This window comes from Suillus plorans (genome assembly GCF_016647745.1).
Source record: "Suillus plorans strain S12 chromosome Unknown HD556scaffold_65, whole genome shotgun sequence".
NCBI lineage: Eukaryota > Fungi > Basidiomycota > Agaricomycetes > Boletales > Suillaceae > Suillus > Suillus plorans.
The window spans coordinates 259,375-276,497 of NW_024537449.1; the positions used below are offsets into that span (position 1 = coordinate 259,375).

The 17,123-nt window shown below is 50.1% G+C and overlaps 9 protein-coding genes across 9 annotated transcripts; 3 read left to right on the forward strand and 6 right to left on the reverse strand.

Moving 5' to 3' along the window:
- Positions 1–83: 83 nt before the first annotated feature.
- On the reverse strand, positions 84–774 carry HD556DRAFT_1402108 (uncharacterized protein). The gene is made up of 2 exons (XM_041303842.1): positions 225–774; positions 84–173 (listed from the first exon to the last, which is right to left on the reverse strand). Exons 1-2 carry the CDS (start codon positions 460–462, stop codon positions 124–126), a joined length of 288 nt encoding a protein of 95 aa, XP_041155960.1. The 5' UTR covers positions 463–774; the 3' UTR covers positions 84–123.
- A 1,677-nt stretch (positions 775–2,451) lies between these two features.
- HD556DRAFT_1402115 (glycosyltransferase family 20-domain-containing protein) lies at positions 2,452–6,076 on the reverse strand. Its single transcript, XM_041303843.1, has 13 exons — positions 5,706–6,076; positions 5,493–5,650; positions 5,379–5,440; positions 4,978–5,329; positions 4,799–4,910; positions 4,651–4,716; positions 4,477–4,589; positions 4,174–4,387; positions 3,873–4,118; positions 3,451–3,818; positions 3,277–3,394; positions 3,155–3,226; positions 2,452–3,106 (listed from the first exon to the last, which is right to left on the reverse strand). Exons 1-13 carry the CDS (start codon positions 6,069–6,071, stop codon positions 2,822–2,824), a joined length of 2,532 nt encoding a protein of 843 aa, XP_041155961.1. The 5' UTR covers positions 6,072–6,076; the 3' UTR covers positions 2,452–2,821.
- Positions 6,056–6,804, reverse strand: HD556DRAFT_846969 (uncharacterized protein). Its single transcript, XM_041311813.1, has one exon. The coding sequence runs from the start codon at positions 6,749–6,751 to the stop codon at positions 6,293–6,295; it is 459 nt and encodes a 152-aa protein (XP_041155962.1). The 5' UTR covers positions 6,752–6,804; the 3' UTR covers positions 6,056–6,292.
- A 1,020-nt stretch (positions 6,805–7,824) lies between these two features.
- Positions 7,825–8,924, forward strand: HD556DRAFT_846821 (uncharacterized protein). The gene is made up of 5 exons (XM_041311812.1): positions 7,825–7,836; positions 7,894–8,095; positions 8,150–8,531; positions 8,632–8,665; positions 8,713–8,924. The coding sequence occupies exons 2-4, from the start codon at positions 8,026–8,028 to the stop codon at positions 8,645–8,647; spliced, it is 468 nt and encodes a 155-aa protein (XP_041155963.1). The 5' UTR covers positions 7,825–7,836; positions 7,894–8,025; the 3' UTR covers positions 8,648–8,665; positions 8,713–8,924.
- Positions 8,925–9,675: 751 nt separating this feature from the next.
- Positions 9,676–10,011, reverse strand: HD556DRAFT_1216290 (uncharacterized protein; the record flags this gene model as incomplete). Its single annotated transcript, XM_041296692.1, has 1 exon — positions 9,676–10,011. A coding segment is annotated over one exon (336 nt), but the record flags the coding sequence as incomplete, so codon positions are not given.
- A 1,215-nt stretch (positions 10,012–11,226) lies between these two features.
- HD556DRAFT_1213142 (uncharacterized protein) lies at positions 11,227–11,475 on the reverse strand (the record flags this gene model as incomplete). Its single annotated transcript, XM_041296606.1, has 1 exon — positions 11,227–11,475. A coding segment is annotated over one exon (249 nt), but the record flags the coding sequence as incomplete, so codon positions are not given.
- Positions 11,476–12,489: 1,014 nt separating this feature from the next.
- On the reverse strand, positions 12,490–15,779 carry HD556DRAFT_1447629 (uncharacterized protein; the record flags this gene model as incomplete). Its single annotated transcript, XM_041307308.1, has 8 exons — positions 12,490–12,923; positions 13,197–14,117; positions 14,149–14,455; positions 14,504–14,554; positions 14,610–14,837; positions 14,885–15,315; positions 15,368–15,584; positions 15,633–15,779. 8 exons carry the CDS (start codon positions 15,777–15,779, stop codon positions 12,490–12,492), a joined length of 2,736 nt encoding a protein of 911 aa, XP_041155966.1.
- A 268-nt stretch (positions 15,780–16,047) lies between these two features.
- Positions 16,048–16,680, forward strand: HD556DRAFT_1447630 (uncharacterized protein; the record flags this gene model as incomplete). Its single annotated transcript, XM_041307309.1, has 3 exons — positions 16,048–16,147; positions 16,202–16,279; positions 16,334–16,680. The coding sequence occupies 3 exons, from the start codon at positions 16,048–16,050 to the stop codon at positions 16,678–16,680; spliced, it is 525 nt and encodes a 174-aa protein (XP_041155967.1).
- Positions 16,681–16,713: 33 nt separating this feature from the next.
- HD556DRAFT_1447631 (uncharacterized protein) lies at positions 16,714–17,091 on the forward strand (the record flags this gene model as incomplete). Its single annotated transcript, XM_041307310.1, has 2 exons — positions 16,714–16,837; positions 16,886–17,091. The coding sequence occupies 2 exons, from the start codon at positions 16,714–16,716 to the stop codon at positions 17,089–17,091; spliced, it is 330 nt and encodes a 109-aa protein (XP_041155968.1).
- Positions 17,092–17,123: the final 32 nt, after the last annotated feature.

Here is a 17,123-nt window from a genome sequence, read left to right on the forward strand (position 1 = left end):
TTCGAGATCGGACTGGTTGGACGCTGAGAGTGTTGGGTGAATGTCAATTGTTTGGTCATACTGCCATTGGCCTTATTTTTCAAAGTCCGCTGTGTAGTAACTGACATTTTCAACCGACGAACATCACAATCTACGCGTCCCTTTCCGAACTTCAAGCTTCAGGCCATGAATGTGTGAGTGCCTCATGACACGAAATCGTCTTCTCGCCGTTTACCAATTTCCAGACTTAGAGAAGACAGGAGTATAATACCATGTTGCTTGCTTCGAAACGTCTGGTGAACTTGTAGAATGTCTGGGACAAAGACTTGGCGAGAATCGAACATGTGGTCTCAGTTCGCGCGGGCTGTTGCGCGATTGTCGCGAGTGGAAAGGGGGAATCGCATCATCAAAGGGTTGATGGTGGATCAGGCTGAGGCTCGTGAATACGAAGCTGAGCAAGGGCTGGAGCCATGTTTGATGCATGCGTGATGCATTCTGTGTCCGTGTTGTTCCAGAATACTGCAAACATTCATCAGCATATGTCAAGCTTCATCGATGTTATCCCTGATCGCCTTCGCAGCACCCTTGGACGATAGTCTTCTTTAGTCAGACCATATACAAGGAAGTCGGTTGTTTCTTCTTGATCGATTGGGCGAAGGGCCAAGCCGGCCAGCTGCAGAACACCCGAACCTCGTCGGTGAAATACTAGCATACCGTCATCAATAGCCTGAGTATGCAGTGCCATTCATATTCATCTCCATGGTACCCTCTAGAGACACCCCTAGCCAGACCTTCGTTTCAGGGTCCCATCATACCTTTGGGTTAGGAGCCATCTCAAATTCCCAATCAGGACGAGCTGCTGTTGACCAGACAGAAACACTGTATAGGAATTTCACGAAGCAGTGGGGAACAGTGGTACTTAGTAGCTGAAATCTATCATCTTGGAGGTTTCTCGTGATTTATGCTCTCACCTCCTGCAAGCGGCAGTGCGTCACGGCTCAGTCATCATCCTCATTGCGGGTCAATACTCATGTAGCGCCCCTGTTGTCCCGACATCAGGAGATCCCCACCTCGTTCACCTTCCGTCTCGAGGACGACTTCGCCAAGGAAATTAAGCAATCGGCCAGTATGCGCCCAGAGGAGCCGAGGAAGGATTTTTGAGAACTCCTATGGATAGTATGTGACGAGATCATGATACCCATCGTCAACGTCTCTGAGCATGAGCTCAAATTGCGCCGCCGGTCTCGGATATGGTTGTGCCCGACTATAGACTTCATGCCCACTCTCCACGCAGCTGACTTTTTTCGGATGAATGCAGATTGCTCTGGGCCAGAATACTGCTTACAGGATCTCTACTCATCTGCTCATACGCTTCGACACTTTCGGCTCCGGTCAGAGCTCAGCAGGCGATGAAGAGGCATGTGCGCCTTTTTCGTGGCGATCGGACAGGGTCACATTTATGGCAACGCAGCCACACGACCAGGTGTACTACATAGAAGCTTTGCAACAGAACACCTGGGTTGGGTGTACCTCGCTTGTCATTGCAAACAGGACCACGAGCATTCCTACAATTTCCATTTTGCCATGAGAGACACCTCTCACGCTGCTTAATATCGTACAGAAAGACATTTCGACGCCGAGTTCGTGTTTCTTGTCGGCGATGAGAAGACGCCCCGACAAAGTCATCCATCTCGCAGCTGGCCTGCAGTTTTTTGGGCTCAAGAGCGTCATTGGGTGGTCGACGACGCAAAACACCTTTCCACGGGAACATGTTCGAGGATGGTGGTGTCATTGATTATACGAAGTACTTGACCACGCTACGAAGAAGAAGGCGCTGCTCGAGCAGGGCATCGATTGATTTCATATTGCATAGTTTGTATTTACCTTCATCTGGTACAAGTCGTTGATCTTGGATTCTCTTTTCATCCCGTCAGTTGTCCCTATTGTAAGACTCGCTTAATACCGCATTGTGTCTTCGATCACACGTACGGTACCATCATATAAGAGTGTTTGCGACCTCAAAGTTTATTCATTACCACGCATTTGAAGTATGCTCTTCATACACTGCGTAGGGAGGATACGCTCCACTCTACCGCTCAAGAGACACGCCGAGCACTTCAAGCTATGCATGGTTAATGCGCATTATGAAATTGTCAGAAATTCCTAATTTAGATTTCAACGCCTTGTAAGGCATTTCAAGGTTCAAAGGCAAAATGGCCTTTGAAATGGGTTTAAATAATAGAGTCGTACTTAAAATTGCCATAGAAATGTAGTTAAAATGGCATTGCAACAGATTGCAACGGGCCTTGCAATGGTACGGCACGTTGCAATTTGGTTGCCATATTATTGCAATATATTAAATTCCTTGCAAATTCGTTTCAAGAATACCTCATTGCAACCACTTTTGGAAATTTGCGACAAAAGGCGTACAAAACTCTACCTACGTAGGAGGATCGATGTTGACGTTGATGAGTAAACATTTTGCTGCTCACAGATGTACATACATCGAAGAATGTCTCCATAAGCAAGGAATGTCAGGATGCAACGGAGATCTTCAGCAAGAGACAGAAACTAGTGCTTCATTTCCTTCTTATCCTCTACCGAGATTCATTCATCCTTTCTTCTCACTCGAAAGCATTTCAATCTCGATACAAGCCGAGGCAAGGCAGTTCCGCCAGCGAGTTTCTCCGAGATACATTATCAAGAACTCCGACGACACTTCAAAACAGTCATCATTGGTGGTCTATGGAAACTCTAAGGGCACAAGCACATCAAGTGTTCTCAAACATATTGCACAAATCTCGAGACGAAAAAAATCTATACCGCGCAGCGTGACTCGTGCTCACAGATATCCCTTCAAGTCCTCCCCCTGGGGTGTCTCCCCAACCAAAAACAACATATGCTCCACCACCTCCTCAGGCGTCGTCACATGCCAACTTGCAAGCGTTCGCTTGCTGCTATGTCCAACGGCAGTAGTGAACACACCTTCGGGAGACACCGCGAGCTCGACGTCGCTGTGCTCCTTCGTGTTGTCAACGAGCGTCACAGACAGCGGGGGCTCCATCGTCGCTTTGCCGATGGAGGAAGGGGGGAAGAGAAGTAAAGCGCGGAACATGTCTTCGTCGGTCTGCTGGAGGGTGAGCGAGTGAGGAAGATGGGGAAGAATGAAACAGACCTTGTCGTCACCAGCACAAAAGATGAACTCGACTCCAGGGTTCTGGTATAATATACGCTTGACGATCTCCCCCTTGCATGGACTGTCAGTCTGCATGTATATCAAAGACCACGCGCACAGACCTTGTTCACGGCGATAGGCCTCACTTCTAAATTCTTTTTACCTACGAGCACCTCGATCGGCCTCTTGGGCACCACGTTATTCTCCAATAAATCTTGGCATTGTCTACACTGGAACTGTCTATAACCCAGCACTCATCAGCTTCACTCAACAAAAACAAAAACAAACACACGCACCCCCACTCGGGATCAGTCGACCGATAATGCCATGTAATCGAGCTCTTCTTCATCTCGATATGGCTCCCAGTCGTGCGCTCCGTATAATACCTGAAAATCTCCGCTACTTCCTCCATCCAACTCATATCCAGACTGGCAGTGAAATTCATCCACACGGCGCTGTCAGGCGAACGGATAAATCCGCCGTGCTCTGCGCTCATCCCGAGACGCGGGAGATGGCCAAGGTGTTCCTCGAGGAACGCTTGGTCACGGCCGGATACGATATATACGATGTTGTTAGGGTCGGATGAAAGTTTCGCGAGGGCTGTGAGCGCATCAGGAGAAGGAAGCGCCATCGACGGCATCTTGACGATCGGCGTGAGCGTGCCCTATCCGTCAAAAGTCAACGACGACGAGCACCGTATCCCCTATCCATCACTCACGTCGTAATCAAACAAGAACAAACGCTTCCCGGCGTTATCATACAGCTCCTTGAGATTATCTCTAGGGATGTAAGGCGTTTGACGTGCAGTGTTCTGTGCGTTGATCTGTGAGAGCAGCATCTTGGCAAGGACCGCAGCCCACGTGTGTGAGGTGTGAGTCGTTACGACCGAGTGCAACGCCGCGTGCCTCGAAGCTTTCTCATCCTCAGACATGACCAACCCGCGGTTCATCGCAGCTGCTACATCCTACTCACCACATATCCGTCAATCACATCACACAAAGACGGCAGATACTACGCACCCCGAGATCCCAAGGGTTCACCTGAAGTGCATCAGCCATGTGCTGGCTAATACCCATAAACTCGCTCAACACGAGGGGCGAGCGCTTCGTGCGCTCTTGTGCGATTACGAACTCCATCGAGGTCGTGTTCATCCCGTCCCTGAGGGGCGTGATTACTCCGAGGTCTGCAGCGCTCAGCAACGCGTAGAATTCGTCCTTTCTGAGGGTTTGGTGGCTGTTGGAGTCATAACAGAGGCGATGTGTGGAAGGAAAGGGCGAAGGTAAATCATGAGACACGTGAAGCCGTGATAAAAGTGCACGCACTAGTGGTGTACGGGTATAAAGTCCAAACTCCCATACTCCCCATTGATATGCGCGACGAGCTCCGAGACTTGACGCTCAAGCTTTGGGGAATCTGTTAATGCAGGTGACGTCACCTGCAAACAGCGTTTACCATTCATTACTATCTGGGTGTTGTATTCGGATGACATGACACACCTGAATAAGTACGACCTTGCGCTGCCACTCTGGGTAATCATGCAAGAGCTTCTCAAACGCGCGGAGCTGATGTTATACGTTTGGACAATGGTACAAGAAACAACCAATCAATGAGCGACGATACAACCATGTGAGAAAGAACAATCACCTTTTGCAAGACCCCCTTGACGACATCCAACTTGTCCCTTCCTACGATGATCTTCTTGTCTGCGTAGAGCGCGCGGAGGGCGTCGAGTTTCGGTTGGACGCCTGGGCGGAGGCTGGTTGCGTGCATACGTACGTGCCCATGAGTACCCCTAATAAAAAAGACCCAAATAAAAAACTGACGTATCCTTCGCAACCCTCTCTGCGTCAACCCCCACCGGACAATGCGTAACAGCAGCTACATGTCCCTGTACATCAATACCGACATATTTCTCAACGCCTGCTCCGCCTTTCACGCTTGTTCCACGGCGCGTGAGGCTCGTTCCACGGGTGGATCCAACCCCAGTTCCAGTCGCACTACGGGGAACAACGCTCGCACCCCGGGATGCACTAGTAGATGTAGCCGTAGCACCCTTACTAGTAGTTTCATACCCGCACACGCGAACGCAGGTGGAGGTGAAGTGACGGGTGTAGCTGTAGGTTTGGAAGCAGATGAGGTTAGCGCCTAGCATTCCGTCGAGAATTTCTTTGCGACCTGGGCAGAGTTGGTTAGTTGTTCGAGGGGGGGAGGAGGAGAGACGTACGTGGTAAACACCTAAACACCTCTGAGCTAGGGAAAGGGGTGTGTACGAATAGACCGATGATGCTGTGGTATGTGTCAGTAGTGGTGCCCTCCTCGTTTGTGAGGAAAGACGCACACGTCTCCGCCATTCTCCCCACCCACGCCGCTCACAGCGCCAGAATGCATTGCATTTCTGAGCATGCGAGGGACTAGAAGGAGATGGTAGTCATGGACCCAGACGAGGTCGCCCGGTCTGAGGACGCTGGCGAGGCGGTTTGCGAATGCTTGATTGGCCTTTTGGTGGAGTGTTGAATGCGATGAGAAGATTAGATGAACCAACAGAACGCACCTGCTCATAATATTCATAGTTAGCATCAGCGCTGGCATGCTCTGTTGCTACGTCCTGCCAGAGGAGGTAATGGAAGAGGGGCCATAGAGCTGGGTGGGTGTTAGCAACGGTTAATGAGGTTCCCCGGGCCGGTAGTAATAAGAAGCAAGATGGGAGGTCGAAGGAGAAAATGAAAGAGATTGGACGAGATGGGTAAGTATTAAGTGCGATCAAAGTTCCGAGGCCGGTGCATCCGAAGAAACGAAAGATAAGGACCAAAGAAGGAATCAAGTATGAAAAGCGAGTGAGAAGGGCCAAAAGTAGATGATGAAGGTAGATCAAGAGGAGGTATTCCTGATATGGACTGACTTTGTTTACAATAACCATCGTAATGACCGTGTGCGACGTTATCCTCCATCCAGAGCGGAAGATGAGTAATTGGCTTGCTGGTTTCAGGTTCGAGTGCGTTCTTGTCGGTATAATGAGCGAGCTCGACGTCGAGTGCATCCTTGTCCTCTTGAGAAATGCGAGAAGATGGAATACGATCTCGAACGGAAGGGATACGTTCACCAGTGGATGGATTGACGTCAGCTATGGAGAGGTCAGTGTTATGATGATGAGTGAAAGTGGAGTGAATGACCATCATTGCCATCGGATGGACCTGCAGGTGATAGAATGTCGCCTGTCCATCCAAGAATGAGTTGTTCGTGTGTGAGGCTGAGACTACGAATGCCGCTCGTCATTGCGCTGTGTCCGTAGCGTGGAGCGAGTTTCCAACGCTCAGGTTGAGTGGGAAGAGAGATTTGAGGAACCTCATCGGATGGGCTTGGTGGTACGTCTGAAAGGATACGTGGAGGTGTAGGAGGTGGACTGAGTATGCCATCTCTTGTAGTAGTTGAAGTGATTGTGCAAGTTACAGGAAGATAATGGCAGACATGAATGATGCGGCCTGATAATTGAACGCCGTTGGCTTTGTGTCGTGCTTCGAGAGTTCTAACATGATCTCTAACTGAATCAAGTGAAATGTCGTCTCCTGCGCGTGTGTATGGTTCTGCGAATGTATCCATGATTGAAAGACTGTAATGCCATGAGCCAGGTTTATATAGCCTATTGATAAGTAAATCGGATCGTCTGGTTTTTCATGCATCCATGCTCAATTTGGTTCATTCCGTCACTCACTCCATCAAATCTACGCTGGCACTCATATAGCACTACGATCGTCACGGCCTGGCCACTCACCTCACAGATATTACCATGCGCCATCATCATCCTCCACATCGAGCACACCTGCGGAATCTCTCACGCTCAACTCAAACTTCATCGGAATCCCGCGTTTGACACGAACGGCCGGTCAGACCTTACGAACAAAGTCGAACATCGCACGTCAAAATATCGATGCAAACGTTCGTCAGAGCACCGGGTATTGGATGGAATGTCGTTAGCAACGAGTACGCACGTCGCCCGCCGCCCGGGGACCACGCGTCGTCTGTCTACCCTTTCGATGGTCGTTTTCCACCAACATTGGCCCGTTTACCCCCCGTAGCGCTATGACGATCACAGCTACGCCTGCACGTCATCGTCTGCTCCACTAGGTGTTGTCCCGATCCACCACGAGCTATTTATAGATACTTCATGCCCTCTTCTTTATGACCGGGTTTCTCGCGGAATACCTCTTTATCGAACAATCACTCAACGAGCTATACTTTATCCATCATCCACATCCATCACTAGTCTCCTATCACATCGCTGTCTATCTGCAACTCACCACCCTCTTTCCGACCTCTAGAATCTACATCCTTTGCATTCGATGCGGAGTACCTCATGGTGGCCTTGCCCAACTTGAATCAGCAATTGCTCGACCCATGGATCATGCACATGGGCTATCCTTCCTCGATGTGATGCTCGTTGTGTCACATCGTATTCCGCGCGCCTCTCGTTCCTGAATTTGGCTCAATCTTTCACTTTGAAATTATTCATACCATACCATACTATCTTCGGCTTCGCGGATCCACCAACGGTGCATTTCAGATGGAAAAGATCAGCTATGTACGTTATTCGTGACCCTCTAAACCAACTATGAATATACTAGTGTCACATAGAACGTCTTCCATGCCAAGGTTCAACCGACGCGGTAGTGGCCAAATCAAGGAAGGTTTAGGCCTCACGGTTCGCGTAAAGAGGACGGCTGACAATAACAATGACATCCTAGAATTGTCTAGGCCTACATTCCACTACTAGTGCATTCCACTAACACCGTTTTCCCAGGTCAATTGTTACATAAAGAAGAATAGTGACGGAAGATCAATCCTGAAGTGTGCTTCCAAGCAGTACGGCGCTTCGTATGAGTCGATGTTCAAACTACTGGAAAAACTCATGGATGACCTTTATCGTGGACCGAAGCTCAATATTTGGCAAGCCTCAAGCTTCAAACTTCAAGTTTTGAATACTAATCGAAATTCACGCAGGGCGGAGTCAGCTTAGTCTCCGAGTCGGAATTCTTTGTGCTATTGCCTTGTTTATCTCCAGTGTTATTTCTTCCATTTGGATCGCAGATAATAATATACACAACCTCGATACTAGGTATAAAAACAGTCGCCTTGGCCTCTGTTCTTCAATCGTTTTCTGCCCTCGACTACAAGTGCTTAGCTTCCCCATATTCACAATGCAGTTCACTCTCCTCGCATCCCTCGCTATTGTTTGCGGCGTTGCTTTCGCTGCCCCGTTTACTATGAGCCCTGGCGAGCTGGTCGGTGATGCTGTCAATAACGTCGGCTCCACGCTTCAGTTTGCTGGTGCACCGCGTGGTGATCTGTCGGGCGCACTAGAAAGGGGCTGGCTATGGTGTGGGTAAGACACTACACGCTGCAGCCAATGGTATGACATTTCCTCCAGCTCACAGTTCTCCGCTAAAGGTTTTTCAGACCTCAATCTTAATCATATTCTCAAGCGAGATGATGCTTTGATTAAAGTTATCGCGGCTGGTATGACATTTCCTTCAGCTCACAGTTTGCCGCTGAAGGTTTTCCAGATGTCCAGGACCATGTTATCACACCTAGGAAGAGTGATTCCATCTCCAATGATATCGACGACTCCAATTTGTGAGCTCGACAGGAGCGCAAGTTCAGTTAGTATTGGGCCTCATACTTATTCTTGCTCCGGATTCACATTCTTTGTCACCCACCCAACTCTCCCTTTTCTCTGATATCCTGTTTCAGATATTTGGATTCTTATTGCGTTCACTTTCATACGCTTTTCATAGCCATGTGGAACCTCGCCAGGGAAATGGCGGGGAACACTAAACGGATCGGGCGAAGTAACAGGACGAAACTGTGTATTTCTAGAACGTTATATGGAAGAGCAGATGATGGTAGGTAGGAGACCCGAGTCTGGCGTGAAGTGATACAAATGGGCGTTTTATATATGGGGAAAGTCCACGTGATGTGATACGGTAAGCATGTGATAAGCGTCCCAGCTTACACCCTCTCATTCTCCGAAGAATTTGCTGTGACGTACGTCCGATGTTTGTTGGTGAGCGTCTTCTGAGACGTTTGATTTTCTGCTGGTGCGTTCTGAGGTGCGTCTTCTGGTTTCTTCTGCGTACGTTGTTTCATCGGTTATTTTCGTCAGACCTCTTGTTGTCGTATTCTTCTAGGACGCAGCTTCCTTCTAACTCTTGTCCAGGCACCCAAACATCCGCTTCTGGACCGTAACCGCGCCAACGGATGAGGTACTGGCGTCCGCGTCCGCGTGTTCTTTTGTCGATGATACTTTCTATCTCCCATTCCTCAGTCCCTGTCGTCGTGACAATCGGTCCTGGACGCTGAAGTTCCCGTGAAGGGAAGAGCTCCGCGTTGTTTGGTACATGACGCTTGAGCTCTGAGACATGGAAGGTGGGATAAACGTTAGTGTGTTCTGGCAAATCCAGTGTATAAGTAGACGACTCAGGGTTCGCAGATACTATGGTATAGGGTCCGTCGAACCGAGGCATGAATTTGGCCACCCGTTTATTGTCGCCATTGAGATATTCGCGTCGGCGGTGAGCCGTTGACAGATATACGGGGTCGCCGACATTGAACGAAGGTTCGTCACCTCTGTGTGTGTTTGCTGCGTGCGCTTGTTGTATCTTCGAAGCCAGTAGAGCGTCATGTGCATCGGCGATGTCCGTTTTGAGGGACATGATTGCCTCAAGGGCGTTCGTGACGTCTGTTGGGAACTCTTCGCGCACTGTCCGTACTCCTTCTGGCGTCAGTGGCGGTAACAGGCGCGGTGTTCTTCCGAGGTGTAGATGAAAGTGGGTGTAGCCGGTTGAGGCGTTGGTTGTCGACATAATGTTGAATCTGACGCGCGGGAGTGCATTTACCCATCCAGTCTGATGTCGGTCTACAAAGTATCTGAGGGCTTGATCCACTGTCTTATTAGTACGCTCGCTTGCTCCGTCAGTCTGCGGGTGATATGCAGTTGACATTTTTAACTTTACCCCAGTTAGGCGGTGGAGCGCCTTCCAGAACTTACTCGTGAATAATTTGTCACGGTCGGACACTATATTCAATGGGAGGCCATTTTCGCAGTACCAGTGATTGAAGAATAGGTTTGCAACCTCGCGAGCTTTCATGTTCATTCTGCAGGGGACCAGTCGTATATCCGCGCCCAGACGATCGGTGATAGTCATGATCCCATCATACCCCTGTTCGGTGGGCAGAGGACCTATGAAGTCAATGGCGATCGATTCCCCTCGACCGTCCGGCACAGGCAGGGGATGTAAGGGTCCGGCGGGTCGTGTCGTTCGACTCTTGTTCCTGGCGCAATCAGGGCAGCCTGGTATGTAGCTTTCTTCGAGGTCCCGTCTCATGTTTGGCCAGTAGAATGAGTCGCGTATAGCCGCATAGGACTTGTCCGCCCCGAAGTGGCCCAATTGGTCGTGCGCGAGGCGGAATATCGTCTCCCGCAGGTGTGTCACACGGGGCACGATCAATCGGTCGTTGAGATATAGTAGACCATCACGGCGCTGTAGACCTGGCAAGGAGTCAACAAGTTTGGTGAGTTTAACGCACCAAGGGTCCTCTAGGTATCCTGTCTTGACGTCCTTCAGCAACGAGGCGTCTGGCGTCACGGACAGGACTAGAGCCAATGGTTTGATGCGATCACCGATGGCAGCAGGCATGTGTGTCGTTTGTCGCACATATAAAGGTGTCTTGTCGTCTGGGGGCAGCCGTGATAGTGCATCTGCGACCGTGTTGTCCTCCCCGCGGATATATTGGATGTTGAAATCGTATTGTCCGAAGAATTCTTGCCATCTCGCTTGTCGTCGCGACAATTCCCGCTGTGTCATGAAGTTTTCCAGAGTTCTGTGGTCTGTGTACACTGTAAAAGGTGTTCCTAGCAACTCGATGCGCCATTTCTTGAGCGCACGAACGATGGCCAACAGTTCCTTTTCGTGTACCGGGTAGTTCAATTGGGCTTCGCGCAATTGCATCGAATCGAATGCCACAGGCCGAGCCGTTTGGGGTGTAGGTCCGACACTCAGCATCGCACCTGTTCGCCAGTCGCTGGCGTCACATGTCACGAAGATCTTGTTTTCTCCAAGGTTATCGTGATCGATGGTGGTGAGGCAATCACGACTAATTACCAGTCGTTTGATGGCGTCGAAAGCTTCTTGGTGCCCTTCGGACCAGCCGGGCCACTCGAGCTCGCTTGATTTCGTTGTCAGTGGCGTCAAAAGTCGAGTATAGTCTGCAAGGTGTGGTAGGAACTGGTCCAGGTACCTGACGAGCCCCAAGAAAGACCTGACATCGTTTGTAGATTTTGGTACCGGCCAGTCGAGAATACGTTTTGCCTTTGAAGCATCTGCTTCGATCCCAGACGCTGATATGCGGTGTCCCAGGAAGTCGATCTCGGTACAGAACAAGGCGGTCTTCTTTGGTGAGCAGAATAGACTTGCTTTCCGTAACGCGTCCAGGACAAGCCTCACGTTGTGTACATGTTCCGCGACCGTCTGAGACCAAATGATGATGTCATCGAGGTAAGCGTGACAGATTTTTCCGATGAGTCCTTTCAGCGCGATGAACATCCTCTGTTGGTGGGTCGCAGGGGCATTCCTTCCGCCTTGTGGCATTACGGTCCACTCGTGAAGACCTCTAGGTGTATCGATAGCCGTGTATTTGATGTCATCGGGGTGTATACGCGTCTGAAAAAACGAGTTTGTCATGTCAATTTTTCCAAATATTTCACATAGTACAGTAACTTATACCCGTATTAGACGGACAGCTGAGGGTGACAATGTAGCAATAGAGGCGGGCCAGCCCATGTGGGCCCATGGCAACAATTGTACCATGGTAGACGAGTGGGCTGCAGGGTTGTGTGTACCTGTTGCAAACGGATGGGCCGGTGGTATATAGTGTAGATGGTAGTATAGGAATGTACTATATAGGATATCTATGTAAATAGTAGTGAATGCAATGAGCTATAGAGACAAGTGGGCCGGCTGAATGGTGTGCAATGTAAATGAGTGGGCCAGGGAGATGGGTATGATGGGGACGAGTGGGCCGGGGGTATGAAGTGCAATGGAGACGGGTGGGCCGGTATGCAAAGTACAATAGAGACGGGTGGGCTGGGATGAGAAGTACAATTGAAGACGAGTGGGCTGGGGGTATGGGGTGCAATGGAGACGGGTGGGCCGGTATGTGAAGTACAATAGAGACGAGTGGGCCGGGGGTAAGGGTGTAATGGAGACGAGTGGGCCGGTATTTGAAGCACAATGGAAGACGAGTGGGCCGGGGGTACCGGGTGAAATGGAGACAGGTGGGCCTCATGATATTCCACCCGGTGGATAATGGAAATATTTGCCGGTATGGATGATACAGATGAGCCGGAAGAGTGTTGTGGGACAGAGGTGAAGGTGAGATGGATGATACAGATGAGCCGGAAGAGTGTTGTGGGACAGAGGTGAAGGTGAGATGGATGATACAGATGAGCCGGACTTCCGGTGTGCGAGAGGTGAAGGCGAGATGGATGATACAGATGAGCCGGACTTCCGGTGTGCGAGAGGTGAAGGTGAGATGGATGATACAGATGAGCCGGACTTCCGGTGTGCGAGAGGTGAAGGTGAAATGTATGATACAGATGAGCCGGACGTCGGCTGTCCGATTGAGGTGAAGGTGAAATGGATGATACAGATGTGCCGGACCTCCGGTGTGCAAGAGGTGAAGGCGAGATGGATAATACAGATGAGCCAGATGTCCGCTGTGTGATTGAGTGAAATGGATGATACACATGAGCCGGAAGGGCGTTGTGTGATATACAATGATGGAAATACCATCCAGTATAGCAACATTCTCACTACTAAAATGCAGGTTGTGCGATTATATGATGCATTGTCTTCAACATTGAAAGCACCAGAGCTTGACAACACAATGTAGACAACTAGTACATACGAAAACATGAATGATATAGACTAGTATTATGTCGGCCCGTCACCGGAAGGCTTGCTTGGATACCTAGCACTCACTGACCGACCTTGGTGCGATAGAGGTCCAAAGCGCGGGCGTGGCAAAGGAGCTGAGACGGACTGGGCATCAGCCGGCACATTTGATGGCCCGGCGACCGGGAGAATAGGAGATTGCACAGGTGGTGCACCAACCGGAGGAACAGATGGGCCGGATTCCCTCATGGTCAGTGAAGGGATGATGGTGGAATTGGATGGCACCCGGTTGTGCCTTGCGACCGGTGATCCATCTGCAGTATCACCCAACATATCACCACCGGTCTGGGCACCCATCCAAGAGACATCCGGAGTGAACACATTGTTGGTCACAGTGCGAGCAAATGCACTGATAGATGGGTCATGGGCTGTCATGGGGGGTGGATTAAATGCCGGTGGAGTTGATGCTGTGACCTGAGTAGATCTTTGCTCCCTCAGATACCTGACAATACCTCTTACTTCAGCCGTGCACTCAGCAAGGAGTCCCTTCTGCACACGCATATCCCGCCCTATGTCATCAATCTGCATGGACATGGCGCTATCAGATGCCTCGGCGATGTCCATGCGATTCTCCAAGTGATCATGCCGGACGTCAATTTCCATTCGATCGTGTGTGCGCAGTTCCTCCATCTCGATGCGAATTTGGGCCAACATGGCCTCCATCTCATCATGAGAGAGAGGGTATTGGGCGGAATGACCAGGTCTGGAAGGAGAGACAGGAGAGGGATGGTTGAAAACGACCGGTAACGGCGAGAACCGGATATTGTCCTCCGAGGCCATGGCCGGTGATGAAGGTGGCATCTCATCATTGCCGGGCTCCACCCAATGATCAGGAGGGAAATCGTGTGCGGATGCCAAAGGGGCCGGTTGTTGTGCAGAACCGCCGGCAGCAACCATCTGGACATCATCGACGTTGTCCTCCTCTTCGATAGGACTTGGGTGCCGGATATCCTTGCCTACAAGAATACATCAGAATGGACAAGTAACCGGAAACAAAAGACTTGCCTTTCGCCTTGGATTTCCCACTCATCTTCTCTCCGGTGGCTTTGGACCGGATGGTCTTGGAGCGAGTGGCTACTGCGACTGCAGGTGGTGCAGTGACGGTGATGGGGGTAATGGTGTTGGCAGAGGTGGTGGGTGCGCTCTCTGTGTTAGTCCGGATGCATGCCATCTTCCACAGATAGCACAATGAGCAAGTCGAGGCGATCTCGCCTTTCTTCGTCAATCGGGGGAAACACTCGACATTCTTGGCCAGACATCTATCACAAGGCGGATGGGGTTCATCAACGCGGGGCTATGGAGAATTAGTATGGTGAAGCATGGCATTGACCGGAAGACACACTGGTTCTGGCACTTTGCCCTTGCTGGTGGCCTTGCCCTTGGGCTGCATGGACTATTCAATAATGTTAGCGTTGTATATCACCTGTGCTATGACAAGCAAATCCTACCAGTTTTTGCCGTTTCCCTGGTCTGACAGTGGCCTGCATCGTGATGAGTGATAGACCGGTAAATGTGAAGTAAAATAATGAACTTGCCTTTGGCCTGCCTTGTGTATCATCATCCTCATCCTCCAATTCATCCTCTTCATCGTCCTGAATCACAACCCGCTGACTTGCCTTCGACGCACTGCCCTTCTTTTTGACAACGATGACAGCCTGACGAGTTGATTTCCGGGGCTGCTTGTTGCATTAGTAACGTTGAATATCTCAAGAAACAAACACACCTCAACGTCCAGAAGATCATCCACATCGATCCCCTCGCCATCCTCATCGCCATGATCTTCCGGTGCCTTTGCCTTCCCTTTCCCCTTCTCCTTCCCCTTCCCCTTCCCCTTTGCCTTTGCCTTGTCATTGTCGGTAGTGTCAGTGTCAGACAAAATTGCCTTCGACTTTGGTGCAGGCTTCCGGGCCCGGTTGACACGGGGCAAAGGGGGGCTGCTGAGCCGGTGTTTCCGGTTTGTTGATGTCCCGGCTGTTGCTGTCCCACCGGGTGGCACATCTTTAGGTATGCGAATGCTGATGCGTGGTGCCGGTGTCGGTGCAGAGGCCGGTGCCGGTACTGGAACAGGTACCGGTGGTGGGGCAGGTACCGGTGGTGGGGCAGGTACCGGTGCAGGAGTAGGTACCGGTGCAGGTGCAGGTGCAGATGCAGGAGCTAGTGCAGTCACAGGTGTGAGTACAGGTTGCATGAGGAGGAATATCCTTACCAGTAGCTGCAGGTGAAGCAGGCGGTGCATGACCCAATGTCTTACTGTACAATGGATGCTTCATGCACATATCCTGATTGTTACCAAGATGGTTCCAATCCGGTACTACCACCAATTGTGAGGTGCGCCTCTGAGCGCGAAAGATCTCAGCTGCAAGTGACAGCAGGCCAGGGGGAACATATGAAGCGTCCCTCCCATATGAACGAATCGCGACATTCTGGGACCCTAGTATCAATACAGGCAACCGACAGGACGACAAACATACCACTTCACGAGCAATCTCGTGGCTCAACTCCATTTTCTCATCCTGAGACTGCGACCGGAGAACATCTTGAACCATGTCATCGAGCCGGGCGACAAGAGCGATGAGAGCCTGGTTGGCAGCCGCAGCAGAAGCAGATTGAGAAGACATGATAGTGAGACGATTACAATAGAGCTAGTGGACAAGTCACCCGGAAGAGACGTGTAAAACAACAACACTTATAAAATTTTCAATCACCGGCTAGCCGGGCCGACTCGGACATATCCGAGTCCATTGTTCGCCTCATTGTTGTCAGTCTATTTTTAGATATAAATGTCTCATTGTTGACACGTCATCAGTAATCAATTGTTGCCAACCAACCTGTGAGTACATCATCCGGTCACAGCCTTCTGTAGAACATGATTCTTCCAGTGATATCATGAAGTCCATGGATTTGTACGACCCATTCCAGAAGAAAAGAAGGATGCGATCATCGGCGATTGCTCAGCATAATCTACATGTATCTAGTGAGGATGTAGGTAAGAAACCATCACCTCCCACAACGTACCGGTTGATATTATCCGGCATCCCAGTTCATAGCATCTTGGAGCCAGGGAGAGAGGAGCGCACTTACTACAACCCTTTCATGGTTTGTTCAAGCATGGGTGAATGTGAGTTCATCTCATGCTAAGCGATGGTAAGGACAATTGATATGAATTTTAAAGATCTAGATGTCCTGTCAGCCCATGATGGGTTGCAAGACGGTAAAAGATTGAAGATGAACTCTGAACCGGCAGATGACGACCGGTCACTGGACCTGGGATTTCCTTTGTCAGATTATGACCAGATGACCGACAACCACGACCAACAACAATCAGACATGTTGGATATGCAATTTCCCACCTTGTCTGATTATGACCGGTCAAATGGTGAGATGTTGGATTTGGGATTTCCTCCACAGCCGGATGATGAAGATGTGCTTGATTTGGGCTTTGATATTGACCTCTGTGATCCGGCCGGCAACACAGGCATGTCGCTGGAATCTACATCTCATAAATTGACACTCATTTGAAACGATATTTGACTAGAAGACGGGGCTCTTGACATGGGCTTCGGCACATATCTGGCAGATGATTCGCTTGATAAAGGGACTAATATTTCACCGGAAGAACACCCTTTAGATATGGGTTTCGAGATGGATCCGGTACGTGTTGATTCGGATCAGTCTTGTAAGCCTTCTTGCTGTTCCCGAGATTGTTCTGATCATTTAAACTTAGTCGCCGTCAGTCGACAGGATCCAGTTGGATATGTAATTCAACGGGCTGTAGGTGATTTGCGCGAGGCAATGCACCGGTTGCAGATTGACCGGGCTGGTAATGCAATGTCGCCGGACGAAGCCTTTGCTAGAGAGCAAGTTCTTGACTGTACACAAGAGTTATTGTTGGCATGTCAACTGATGTCGATATCTCGACTTTCAACGTGAAGTATATATTTATAGTCAAATGCTATCTACAC

Excerpts from the sequence above, each read along its gene's own strand:
- HD556DRAFT_1402108 (XM_041303842.1), bottom strand. The coding sequence starts at position 462 with ATGCATCAAACATGGCTCCAGCCCTTGCTCAGCTTCGTATTCACGAGC. Across the intron at positions 174-224 it reads TACTCCTGTCTTCTCTAAGT|ACATTCATGGCCTGAAGCTT; the intron begins CTGGAAATTGGT and ends TGAGGCACTCAC.
- HD556DRAFT_1402115 (XM_041303843.1), bottom strand. The coding sequence starts at position 6,071 with ATGGTTATTGTAAACAAAGTCAGTCCATATCAGGAATACCTCCTCTTG. Across the intron at positions 5,651-5,705 it reads ACTATGAATATTATGAGCAG|GCCAATCAAGCATTCGCAAA; the intron begins GTGCGTTCTGTT and ends CTCCACCAAAAG. Across the intron at positions 4,911-4,977 it reads GAGAGGGTTGCGAAGGATAC|CCTCCGCCCAGGCGTCCAAC; the intron begins GTCAGTTTTTTA and ends GCACGCAACCAG.
- HD556DRAFT_846969 (XM_041311813.1), bottom strand. The coding sequence starts at position 6,751 with ATGGATACATTCGCAGAACCATACACACGCGCAGGAGACGACATTTCA.
- HD556DRAFT_846821 (XM_041311812.1), top strand. The coding sequence starts at position 8,026 with ATGAGTCGATGTTCAAACTACTGGAAAAACTCATGGATGACCTTTATC. Across the intron at positions 8,096-8,149 it reads GGACCGAAGCTCAATATTTG|GGCGGAGTCAGCTTAGTCTC; the intron begins GCAAGCCTCAAG and ends AAATTCACGCAG.